Raw genomic sequence first — 13,525 nt, 5'->3', positions numbered from 1 at the left:
TTCAAATAATATTGAATGCAACTTTTTCTTTTTTTTGTTTTTCTTAGTCATTGGGCAAGAAAGGTTCTGTTGGAGGAGAGAGAATGGAACCCTATTAAAACCTAATGGAACAAAATTCATAGTTCCAAAGTTAAAAATCTGTCAGACAAAAGGAAAAAAAAAAAAAAAAGAATGGTTTTGATCAAGTAGTCTATTTGAGGGGGAGAATTGGGTTTGATCCATAATGGATAAGAAATAAATTAGACATGACCAGAACTGTTTTTAATCATAGCTTACTATTATTGCAACATAGCAAAAAAAGGGTTTACTTTACTCATACAAAATTACTTGAAAGATAAATGAAGGGAGTTTGAACGTACTTTGAAGTTTGAACAACATACTACATATATATTCAACATGAATTACTATTTTCCTGATGAAAGTGAAGTTACTGGCTTACTGAAGAAGCTTGACATTAATTTTGACTTAATTTGGTGATAAATTAACCTTTTGGGGTGTAAAAATTTGGTGAGCAAAGCAGGTTTAGGCAGTAGGGTGAAAAGAAAAGCAAAAAGGGTTGAGGGTTGGGGTGCTCAATGCACAACACAGTGGCATGGTACATAGTAATAAGGGAGGCGCTCACTGTAGAAAAAGGAATTGTGTCGTAGTGTATTGCTGTCTGCAGTGCAGAGAAAGTACACATTGGTGGGCTGTCTTCCCGCCATCAACTCCACTCCACTCTCCCCCACCCTACACCACACCACACCTCAGCTCAGCTCAGCTCATCTCTCTCTCTCTCTCTCTCTCTCTCTCTCTCTCTCTCTCTCTCTCTCTCTCTCTCAAAATAAAGCTTTTCTCTTTCTGGGTTTTCTTCATTATTTCTCAAATAAAACACAAACCCCTCTCTCTCCTTCTCTCTCTGTCTAAAAACGACAATAATTCTGGAACCTCCTCTGTGCTATAAAAGAGCGAGTTTGGTTAGGGTTTTTGAAACCCACTTGGGGAAAAAAAAAGAAAAAGAAAAAAAGAAACTCACTCACACACTCACTCAAATATTATTAATTGGCTTGCTAGCTATAGCTAAAAGGCCCTCTCATCACACAGAGACCACCAGCACCACACCACTCTGAATCCCAATACCACTCTTTTAAACAAAAGTATATTCAGTGAGATTCCTGGAGAGAAATTGAAGGAGGATGGTGAGAGAAGCATATGATGGTTCATCAGGTGGTGGTAGTATGGAAATGAACATGATGATGAGTGATAAGCCTGCATGGCTAGAAGGCTTGATGGCTGAGACATTCTTTGGTGGGTGTGGGGTCCACGAGAACCGCAGGAAGAACGAGAAGAACATTTTCTGTTTGCACTGTTGCCTTAGTATTTGCCCCCACTGCCTCCCTTCTCACCGTTCTCACCCTCTTCTTCAGGTACTCACTCTCTTAATCTGCTATGTATCACCCACCAGATCACTACTATACACCATCACCACCCACCATGTATAATAGACTAATAGTACAACCTATAGTTCCTTATTTTCCTCAAATCTTTAATTTCTTGCTACCCTTTTGAATTGTACATAATTTTCACACCAAGTTAATTAGTATCTTAATTTCTTCCATTTGCTTCTGGCCTAAACTTTCTTTTTACTAGTTTGCCACCCTTCATTCCTTGGAATTCTTTTGGATTTTTCAACTGCATACCTTTTTCTGGGGTGTTCCAGAATTCTTCTATAATTTTACTGTACAATTCTCTGTCTGCTCTACTTCATAATTGTTTCTCTTTGGTTTTTCTTTGAATTCATGATCGGCTATGTACCATGGCTTGAATTTGTGTTATCTATAAGATCTTTTCAATTTCTCTGCACATGTACCTTGCAAGTTGCAATTGTGTTATTTTTTTTTTATTTAATCTGGGGTTTAGTTTTTCTTTGGCTCTTTGAATATTTACACAATTAATCAACTCTCAGTGAAAAAGGACATTCCTATGAATTTTACCCATGATCTTCATTTTTAGGGGTCTTTCTATCATTTCCTTTCTTACTCTCCAATAATTGGCATTATTTCTGATCCTCCGAACTTCTCTCTTAGTATTTTGTGCTTCTCTATGGAAACTTGTTTCAAAATCTCTTACTAAAATGTTGTAATTCTTACTTGAGAATGCAATTATACCCTTTTCAAAATTTTGTCAAATTTCTCCCTTTCATTTCAGTAAATTAAGTGAATCTTCTTATGCACTCTCTTCTCTTCTTAATGATCTTGATTTTGGCTGTATAAAAAAATGATAATTCTTGTTGTTATTCGAATCCGTCCAAAGTACTTGTCTTATTTATTAGTCCTCTTCCATGCAATTGCAATGTATATATTTTATTATATATATATGGTATTCCTAAAAAGGTTTCATGATGCCCTCTTTGATTCCCACTTTTTTCGATTTGGTTTCTTTCCTACTAATGGAAGCCTTCTTTTTTATCCATTTCCACCCTGCAAAGGTTCCTCAGCTGTTGCTTTCAATGAAAGCGAAACTTTGACCAAGATTTCTGAATTTTCCCAATTTCATTTTCTATATAGTGTTTCATTCTACAAAAGATCCCACTCCCTTGATCAATTTCAGCTCAGTTCATTTATTTTCCTTGCATGAAAGGTTGGTTGCCAACCCTTTTCACCTCAATTTCCAAGTAATTACCTGGTGAGGTAATATATTGTTCCTTTAATAAGTTACTATATCTGGGAAGGAAAAGTTTTGAACTTAGAAGTTAATTAAAACTTGTTGGACTATGCTAATAAATTCAACTTAATTACTGTGTGTCATCATATATTGAAGAAAAGTTACCTCAAGATTGTTAATCTTCTTTGATGTCTTAAGGGTAATTTAATTAATTGTGGGGTAAATGCTTAAATGGGAGGTGTTAACAATCACCATTTTTGTGGCTATAAACCAGTGGCCAATTGATAGTTTTTGGGCTCCATGTGACAGGTTAGACGATATGTGTACCATGATGTGATTCGATTGGGTGATCTTGAAAAGCTCATTGACTGTTCCTATATTCAGGTAATTGAGTTTTGACTTCAAATGAAAACAAAACAAAAGGAAAAGAAGAGAAAAAGCTAGTGTTGTTATTTTCTCTGGCTTTTTTTGTCGTGTATTTGAGTTGATGATGGTGAAAGAACTGTGAGAAATATTGTTGGGTCACAAGACTCACAACAATTGTGATTTAATTTCAATTTCTTTGTTTCTGTTAACCAATCTATTCCTCATATGGCTGCTGCAGCCCTACACCATTAACGGTGCCAAAGTGATATTCTTGAATCAGAGGCCACAGTCCAGGACTTGCAAGCAGGGCTCTGCCAATATCTGCCTCACTTGTGACAGGATTCTCCAAGAGCCATTCCACTTTTGTTCTCTCTCATGCAAGGTCCATTTCATCTCTCTCTCTCTCTCTCTCTCTTTGTCCAATTGCCTATTTGCAATGGTTTTACATAGTTTCTGACACAGTACTGCTTCTTCAAATGGGCTTTCTTGCTTTGAAAGCATCTTTGCTTTATGGCTTAACCATGAAAATCTCAAGACATTAGAAAACCCCATTTGCATATATATATATATATATATATATATATACTTAATTTATTCAGTTTTTGAACAAGACAAAAACTGTGTATTAATGCTCATGCTGCTTGTTTGCTGCCAATTGCTACTAGTACATATTAACCATTGGGTTTTATGTGAAATTGTCTAAAATGGAAACCATTATGCATGAATGATCGACTTCTTTTTGGATATTTAATCTCTTTGGACATGGAGAAACACCCATTGTACCCTTTTTGCATTAGTTGAGATGGGTCAACAATATAAGGGTATAATGGTATTGATTTGTTTTGGTGTCATAGCTCATAAACTTGCACATATAACAAAAATGTATTGCAGGTTGATCACATGGTGTACCAAGGGGAAGATTTATCCGGCATACTCTACCGGTTTGATGAATCCGACTTCACGATTTCTCAATTTGAAGGATTACGCATGGATGGTTCGGAGGTGATCGATGATGATGGCCAGATGATGCCTAGCTCTATCCTACAGGATCCATTGCCATACAGAGCTTCGTCATGCTCCAATGAGACCACTAGCGATTCAATAATGTCACAAGAACCCGAGGTCCTCAAGACGAAGAAGAACAAGAAGAAAGGCACCGGATTCCTGCCGGGAATTGTCCTCTCCCTTAGCAGCAGGAGAAAGGGTGCTCCTCAGAGGGCTCCTCTTTCCTAAGACAAATCTTTGGAAATAATAATAATAATAATAATAATAATAGGAATAATGATAATAATCCTAGGGCTTAAATTATTGGCATGCACCATATGAAATGTGTTATTAATTAATTAGGTACTAATACCAAGGTTGGTCCATGGTTAATATAGATATATTAATCTGTGTAATGTTATGGCACGGTTATTGCTTGTAACTTTGTATTGAGTATTGATTATGGGGTACTTTGTTTTCTTTCTAACTGGGATGTGCATGGGGCATTTCCATTACTGACTTTAGGTGGGTTCAGAGAGACTGATATCATTGAAGCTAGCTAGGGCTAGTAGGGCTCTCAAATCCCACCAATTTTGTATCTAAGGTAATGGAGCTTGCGGGTATAAATATATATATATTATATATTTGCTTAATTAATTTGATTTAAGCTAGCTAGCATTGTACTGCTACTACTACTGTGTTTCTTTTTTCTCGGAGTCAGAGAATTACTTGAATACTATATAATTTGAGTACTTAACTTTGGCATATAGTTCTTGTACGTTCTGGAGTATTTGGTCAGGCTGATTCTCATTTTTGTTTTTGTTGCCATTGCTTTTTATTGTTACAATATGTAACTATTTCCCATATCACAATATCTCAGACTTAGCCATTTTCTATCACGTGACTTAACACGAAATAAAATGGATGCATGCATCTGTAACATAGAAGTTTTTAAAAATATTCACTTAATTAAAAACTTAAATGGCTAGAGAGACAAGTAAAGAATAATATATTTAATTAGTAAATTCAACACAATAATAATTTATTAAATAAAATCTAATTTTAAATACGTTGTCTCTCATTGGTCCCTCAATTAAATTTAGAGATAATTAGGCTTAGATTCTTTAGAAAAACAGTTTTTAGATGGAGACCAGGAGTGTTTTAAAATTTATAAATTTTTTTTTATTCATAATAATTTATAAGAAAATCATTTTAATTCATAATAAAGACCTTTTAATTTATAAAAAAATCCTTTTAATTCATAATAAAGTTCTTCTCCAATTTGAAGAATATTTCCTCATATTTGAAGGGTATTTCCTTTCCTAGGGTGTAGAGTGGGCTTTGCAGACGCTGCATATTAGGTTTTAACTTCGATATTTTGGGCGGAGCCCAAAATCTTGGAGTTAAAACATAACATAAAGCCCTCAAATAAGAAAAATAAAAGGACTTAATTAAAAACCCTAAATCACTACCGGTTTTAGTCTAAGAACAACTCATAAAATAGACTGAACTCTAAGTCTCCCATAAATTTATTCAAGTGATCACTTATGTTTAGAATGGCTCTTATGAGGGATTAATTATGAAGGATTGTGAGAGACTGTTTTATAAGAGCCTTTAGATTAATCTAATGATATATATTTTTATTAACTTAAAACCTCATTTATAATCATTTTATTACCCAATAACCTATTTTAAATTACTAACCTTAAAAAAAAAAACCCTTACCCAAACTTATTTCCTTCATTGTCTAGTTTTTTACCCTATTCGTTGATGAGTTTACCATATACCTCTGAGAAGTAGAATGAAGCTTGTGTAGGTTGCATGCTAGGTTCTGACACCAAGTGTCATTTAATTAAATCTAAGAGCTCTTATAAAACAATATCTCACAGTCCCTCATAATTAGTCTATCATAGTAACCAGACTCCACTTATGTTTATAAAAGACTCAAGTACAAATATATCTACCAATTATAGGGGGTATGTCTGATAGAATTAGAGCATCCAACCCAAAACCAATTGGCAATGGGTGGAGAGGCCCAAGACTTATAAGCACATATGCTAAGCCTTAGTTTTCCGATGTAGGACATTGCTCCACATTACTCTCAACACGCCCCCGCACGTGTGGCGATATTTTGAGCCTTACACGTGAACAAATTATATTGGGTGACGTGGGAGCACGTGTGACCGTTGGGCCTTACACGCGGATAACCAAGCTCTGATACCATGATAGAATTAGAGCATCCAACCCAAAACCAATTGGCAATGGGTGGAGAGGCCCAAGACTTATAAGCACATATGTTAAGCCTTAGTTTTCCGATGTGGGACATTGCTCCACATTACTCTCAACACGCCCCCGCACGTGTGGCGATATTTTTGAGCCTTACACGTGAACAAATTGTATTGGGTGACGTGGGAGCACGTGTGGCCGTTGGGCCTTACACGCGAATAACCAAGCTCTGATACCATGATAGAATTAGAGCATCCAACCCAAAACCAATTGGCAATGGGTGGAGAGGCCCAAGACTTATAAGCACATATGCTAAGCCTTAGTTTTCCGATGTGGGACATTGCTCCACATTACTCTCAACAATGTCAAGTTGGTTCACGAACAAAAAAAGATTTCAAATTCATACATTAACTAAAAAAAACTTGAAAAATATAGCATGTCCATTAATACTTCCATCCAAAAATACGTTAAATGTCACGCTGGACATAGCTGACATGGCTTTTTTAATGACATGGATACCACTCTCGAGCAAGAGAGCCAGAAGGGAAGAGAGAGGGAAAGAAGATGAGAGATTGAAAGATAGGGAGAGAGAAGGAGAGAGGTGTCAGCAGTGTGCTGTTCGACCACTGGTGGCGAGAGTAACGGTGGCTGGAAGGTGGCATAGGGTTGTGATCTAGGTTGGTGGGGGATTTATGGTGTGTTCTCAAATTTTTATTTTTATTTTTTTAAAATTATTTTGATATTTTTATCACATGGCATGAATTTGGTGTCATTAAAAATGTCACGTCAATTATGTCCAATGTGACATTTAAGTTTTTTTTTTAACAAAAATTTTGATGAACACACTAATTTGTTATATTGTAAGTTTTTATTAATTAATGTATGAATTTTTAAAAAAAAATTATTTGTGGACTAATTTAAAATATCTCCTATAATTGGTGACCTTTATTTATTGGATAGCAGGAAAGTTCTCGGGAATAAGGGTAAAGCCAAATTGGGTAAGTTTCAGACTATATAAAATTCTGATAGGCTAATAGCTCTTTTCGTTTTGGGCAAGGGTATGTCTCCTATGAGTCTCTGCTGTATCATAGGCCGCAAGGTAGAGCTACATAGAGATAGACTGATAGAGTAGCTTTGTTTGTTTCAATTTTTTTTTGTGAGATAGAGTAGCTCATAAAAACAAAAATTTAAACCTAAAAACTATTCAAATTTTTTTTTAGTTTTTTGGTCTTATTTTTAAAATATGTCAATTTCTTCTTTCGTACCTCTATCATTCCTCTACGGTTCTACCAACCCCCAGAAAGTGTACAATGCTGGTGGGGTATCTCCTGCTGTCCTATTTGTTATAATTTTTTTTTTTTTTGCCCATTCTATTTGTTATAAATTTTCAAACTACATGTAAAATGTTATGAATTCATAATAATTTTACACCCGCATAGTAGAATAACCCAATTCATAATGGAATTAAGTACATAAGGGATTATGATTTGCTGATTTGATATTGCAGTTTTTTGACGATATGGATTAGTACACTAGCTAGAAGAGCCATTGATATAATTGTAGCATTTTTCTCTTCCCCTAAGCCCTTAACTAAAGTGATTGAGGCTTCTTGGCCCAAAAAAAAAAAAAAAGTGATTGAGGCTAGGGTACACCATACTACCCTAAAAATTAGGGTTGTCAAGATTTTCAGCTCAAGGAGGATCTTAATTGATTTAAGGGGTGCTATGTGGGATATATTATTCAAGAGCCAAGAGGAAGAGTTGGGGTGTTGATGAGGATATATATACATATGTTGGACACATCACAACTACAAGAGTGTACTAGTGGTTTGCAGCAGAAGATGACAATGCATGATAAACCCGAGGCTTTGGCTCTGCTGAGCTTCCCACCACACCCACATGCTGCACTACAATTGAGCTTTTGGAATCTTTTTGTTTTAGCCTTTTAGTCTTTTACCAGCAACAAAATCCTGTCAGCCTTTATATATTACATATTATTACATTTCACTTGTATAAATGCTTCTGCTTTGGTTGGCCACTTGGCCTTCTTTTCCTTATTTTCTTTTCACTGCGTATACCGTATCTATATACACACACAGAAAAACATTACCTACTTGTACCTATGTATAGAGGACCATGTCCATTGTCAAACTGTCTAGCATTATTGGAACCGCGCGCAATAACCCACTCAACTTTATCATGGTATCAAAATATGGGATTCTGAGTTTGAATTTGTGCAATTTGAGAGAATTATAGTAATGGTTTTGAACTTTATCTTGAATATTACTTTGGTTTACAAAGTTAATTTTTGAATTATATATTCAACAAACTTTTACCTATATATAACTTTAGTTCATTTCATCAATTTCATCAATTTTATCTATATTTTTTTGTTAATTTTAATCATTTATACCACGTTGGGGAAGAAAAAAAAAAGTGGGTTACTAGTTTTATTTTTCAAAAGGGGATCACAAGCTTGACACATGAGTAAAATTGATAGAAAAATTAATGAAATGACGGAATGGACGAAATGAATTTAAGTGATACACAGGTAAAAATTTGCAGACTATAGAATTCAAAAAATAAGTTTGTGAACCAAAATAATACTAAAGGTAAAATTTAAGGACTATTGTTATAATTTACTCATGCAATTATGTCCTTTTAGTCTAAATTGAATTTCAGGTATGAAGAAAAATTCACATGTAATAAAAAGTGTAAAAATATAAAATCAATATAAGTTTACCTTAAGACAGATTAAGTTTTTAGAAGCATTGATAAATCGGCAAACTTTATCAATTATATCTTAATCACAATGTTGATTTGAATTATAAACTAGTAAATTATCATTTTGATGTCCGACCCAAATTTACAGTTTGTAATATATGCAAATAAATAACAATAATATTCTTTTGAGTATCAGACTTTATTGATAATTAATATGAAACTTTGAATTCACAATATGATGATCAAGAATTGTGTAGATATGATATACATGTATGTATATGTTGGTCAGTTTTCTTGTGAGAGAGAATTATCTAGTGAAGTATATCCAATAAAACATGTCCCAGTGTATGGCTTTAGGGATGTGATCAGAATCACATTATTAGATAGGTGGAGACTGTGGAGTCAGGTGAATCACATGGGTATGTCACATTCTATTTTCAGTTTCCATTATAGGAACCTACCAACCTAGGCATAGACACTACTTACTTGGCATGCTTGGGGTAATTACACGTGGCAAGACTAGATTGCCATGCGAAATATTATTTCGACTCTACTATTCTCAGTATAGTACAAAAACCCACCACATACATATATAATATAATATAATATATTGTCTTTTTATGAATATCTATAAAATTGTAATTACATAATTTTCCTTACACGATTTTGTATGATAAATAAAGTATTAATATTTTTCAAAAATATGTTTTTTTCGCCCGAGTAAAAAAAAAAAAAAGTTTATAACAAAAAGAATATTTATATAAAAAACATTATTAATTGTAGTTAACCAAACACGGCTCTGGTTCTTTTGCACGGATTTATCTTAATTAACTTTATAATTTCCATGTATCTTTGTCTTCTTTTATATTAACAGAACATATTCAAACTAGAAACTTCTTTAAATAAAACAGTAATTTAGTTTAAATTAATAGTTAGTTAATTTTGCCTTTACATAAGGAAAAGGGATGTGGTCGAGTAAAAAAGAAAACATGGTCATCAAAGTTGATAAAAGAATCTTGCCTGCCCAATGTAGGTGGGGTATAAAGAAGGAGAAGAGAAAGAGAACCTGCTCTCTGTAAAGTCTGTCTCACATACACACTGTACATACTTTCCAAACATCTCAAAGTATTTGCCCTTTTCTAGACACCTCCATTTTATCCAGAAATATATTTCGCAATTTCTCAACAGAAGAAAGCATTACATATTTTCCTGCTAATAATTAATGAACATTTTATATGTGATAATTAGGTTGTTTTCTTTTGTCTATTTGCTATATGGTATATACCAAAGGATTGTTAATTTTTTTTTCTATTTTTAGGCAGAAGGTGCTGAATTAACCCCAATAAATAAAGAAGAAACGGAACACAGCCCATGGGCCTATGTGATGGGCTCCCATGCAGGCTGCACAGTTGTAGAAAACATGTATTATGGGCTTCAATGAGCATTCCAATGTGAATGTATGTGTGCAATAATATCAACTTTTATCAGACCAAACAAAAAAATCCCAATTTTTAGAGAGAGATAGGGACAAGTTTTAGAGCGAGAGAGAGAAAGGGATGGAACTTTGGAAGGGGTTTGTGGGTGGTTTCCAAGGAGGAACAAGTTCGAGGAAATCAAAAACTCATACTTGAGATTTGATTTGATTTGATTACAGTTGTTGTTTGGTTATGAATCTTATTTATGAGAATGTCATATATATATAAATTTGAACAACATATTCATTTAAATTTAACATATTTAGAGGATCTATATTTTATAGGACACTGGACAAGAATAATGTAATTAATTACGTAATTCACGTCTTACAAACAAGACATTATAGTTATACTACCGACACATCTCGTTCAAAATTTGTTCCCACATAATTTCTGAAACGAAGTCGATGATAATGAAATGAAATGTGACCAATAACCAGGAGGACCCGTGAGTCATGATGCAGCTGACCGTACCCAATCACAGGGGGGGGGGGGGTGTCCTGGCCCTCCTGGAGTGCTCAAATCACTTTAATTAATGAATGAATTGATAGATGACTTTGAAATTCTACAAGGGAATCAGTTAGTTGGCACTTGGCACTGGGCCTGCACAATCCAATAGCATTCAATGTAAAATGTCCTTTCAATTGGCCACCCTCAATTGCCCAATGGCTTCATTCATGCAGTTAATTGGAACCCTTCAAAATTGCTCAAAATACCCCAGATTCAATTGATCAATGACTGATGTCACTAATCACTTTCTTGATGTAAAAGCACATCACACATTATTATGAGCTTGAAATGTGAGCTTCAAAATGTGTTCATGATGATGATTTTTTATGCTTATTACTAAATCATTCACAACCATGCTAAAAGCCATAAGTAATTCTATTTTAAAATTAAATATAAACTACACGTTCAATTTACATTCAATAACGTAATATTGCTGTGCTTTTAGATTTTATGATAAGAGGATATTTATGTGTATCTGTATGCAAAAAACCTGTGACTAAAATCATATGATATTAGATTCCTGCATAGTTGAGGTAATTACAAACGAAAGAACTATGTTGGAATCCTGGTAAACAAGAAAAAGAACTATGTTGGAATAATGATTTTGTATAACTGTAATATTATTATGTGATATAATTAATTTATATGTTATAATATAGATAAATATGATATTTTATAAATATAAATTTATTATTTATTTACATTATAATATATAAATTGATTACACCCGTATATTAGTACTAAGATAAAAAAAAAAAATTTCGATATGTCATGAAAGGGTAGCCTTTGTATGCTTTGATTAGTTCTCTTTAAAGTCTCAACATTTTTGCAAAAGAAAAAAGATCGAATGAGAAAATATAAGGCATTTATTACCATGCAGAGATGCTTTTGAATGGAACCCACTTGAAATGACCAACCATTCGTTGACTAAAAATTTTCATTCAAACTTCATCATCATTGTGTTTGTCACTAGCTAGCAATGAATATGACCTAAATGGTGCATTTGTTATAGATTGCAAAATTTTTCAGAGAAGTTGGACAGTTGTAGCACAGTTCCATTTTGGAGTGACAAAAAAATTTGAGAACGATAATTGTCTCTGTCTGTCAAAGTAAATTTACATTTGCTAGGTTATTCTTCAGAATAAAATGAAGAGAGCAATGTATGGCCAAAATATCAACAATTTTTCCAATAATTGGGGTTTGTGGGTAAAAGTACCGTAAAACTCAGTCACAAGTCGCAAGACAGCTAGCCAATGTAGATGAGTTGAAGTTTACAATGATAGAGTTCTAGTACACAATAATAACAAAGAAGAAGTCATAACCCATTTGAAATCTGAGTTGTAGTTGGGACTTATGTGAGAGTTTGGGAGACACGTCCATGCAATAGAGAGAAAGAGTAGTCTCATCCTATTCGATTCTATATATTGCATGCATACACATCGATCACACATCCCTATCATAATTCTACACACTTGTCAGCCTTTACAACTTGCACCACCACCAGCAGTAGCTGGCCTTACTCTCTCGGCGGCTTAAGTATGTCCCTTCTATCTGGCATTCTGGCATCTGTGAGTTTGTAAAGCTAATTAGGCCACTACCCTCTTTCTCATGATGTGAAAATTCATATTTGACTTAAAAGAACCCCTAGTGCCTAGACCTCTAGGTGTTGTAGTAATTAAACTCCAGCATTTACACTTTGCCATATATGTATAAAACCCATGTTAAATTATTGTATACATTCATGGACACCTTATTTGGAGCGGTTACTATATATATATATTGTACATCCACCCCCAAAACAATAGAAATTGTTCCTTAATTTTTAATAGTATATCTTTAAAACTTATCTAAGAATTGTAAGTTATAACTATCGTATTACATATGAGTCCGCACCGTAGCATAAGTCGAATTTATTGTACCTAATTTCTCTTCCACACAACTTTTTTTAATATGAGGTATATAGACATGGGCAAATTCAGAATTCCAAAATGGAGTATGCAATTTTCCAAATGCAAAACCTGATAAAAAAAAACGAGAGATTGGATAATGGGGAGAGTACGTGCCAGCTGAGGAAGTCCTGAAGAATTGGATTTAGTGGGGTTGGATTAGATTTATGGGTAGGTGGAAAGTGGAATGGGGTTTGAATTGGGAATGCGCTGAGTTTTAAACTTACCTAGGTAACATAAAAAAAAATATATTAAAAATTCGCAAGGGCTGCAGCCCATGCAGTCCAGTATGTACATAGGTTATTGTATATAGGTCAAATATAATTGTCTTATAAATAAGTATGTTCAATGAATAACTCTTAAGTTGTATCGAGATTTTTTGAGATATATTTATTATGCAATAAAATTATTTAGAATTAGCTAAATCATATTGTCTATCATATGTAATTAGAGGTAACATATGGATTTAGCCAAAAAAAAAAAAAAAAAATAACATATGGCAGAAATATGAATAAGTCCTACATTTTTTATTTATCCAAAGATACATTGCAATGTCTGCAGCTTTTTTGTCCTTAAGCAAAATGTAAAGCATTATATGCAGAGAAAGGTTGGAGCATATTGTACACGCGGACCAAAATGAGCTAGCAGCAAC

General features: G+C 33.9%; 1 protein-coding gene across 1 annotated transcript; it reads left to right on the top strand.

The window, feature by feature from the left end:
• The first annotated feature begins 1,229 nt into the window (after window positions 1-1,229).
• LOC147297444 (PLATZ transcription factor family protein) lies at window positions 1,230-4,242 on the top strand. Its single transcript, XM_086229346.1, has 4 exons — window positions 1,230-1,406; window positions 2,953-3,027; window positions 3,248-3,391; window positions 3,901-4,242. The coding sequence occupies exons 1-4, from the start codon at window positions 1,230-1,232 to the stop codon at window positions 4,240-4,242; spliced, it is 738 nt and encodes a 245-aa protein (XP_086085472.1).
• The last annotated feature ends 9,283 nt before the right edge of the window (window positions 4,243-13,525 follow it).

Source organism: Dryas octopetala, chromosome 1 (assembly GCF_963921425.1).
Source record: "Dryas octopetala chromosome 1, drDryOcto1.1, whole genome shotgun sequence".
Classification (NCBI taxonomy): Eukaryota; Viridiplantae; Streptophyta; class Magnoliopsida; order Rosales; family Rosaceae; genus Dryas; species Dryas octopetala.
The sequence above is the reverse complement of the archived record's forward strand: the minus strand, read 5'-3'. Positions and strand labels throughout refer to the sequence as shown.

Coding starts and splice junctions, on each gene's coding strand:
- LOC147297444 (XM_086229346.1), top strand. CDS start 1,230: ATGATGATGAGTGATAAGCCTGCATGGCTAGAAGGCTTGATGGCTGAG. Junction 1,407..2,952: donor GTTCTCACCCTCTTCTTCAG/GTACTCACTCTC, acceptor TCCATGTGACAG/GTTAGACGATATGTGTACCA. Junction 3,392..3,900: donor TTTGTTCTCTCTCATGCAAG/GTCCATTTCATC, acceptor AATGTATTGCAG/GTTGATCACATGGTGTACCA.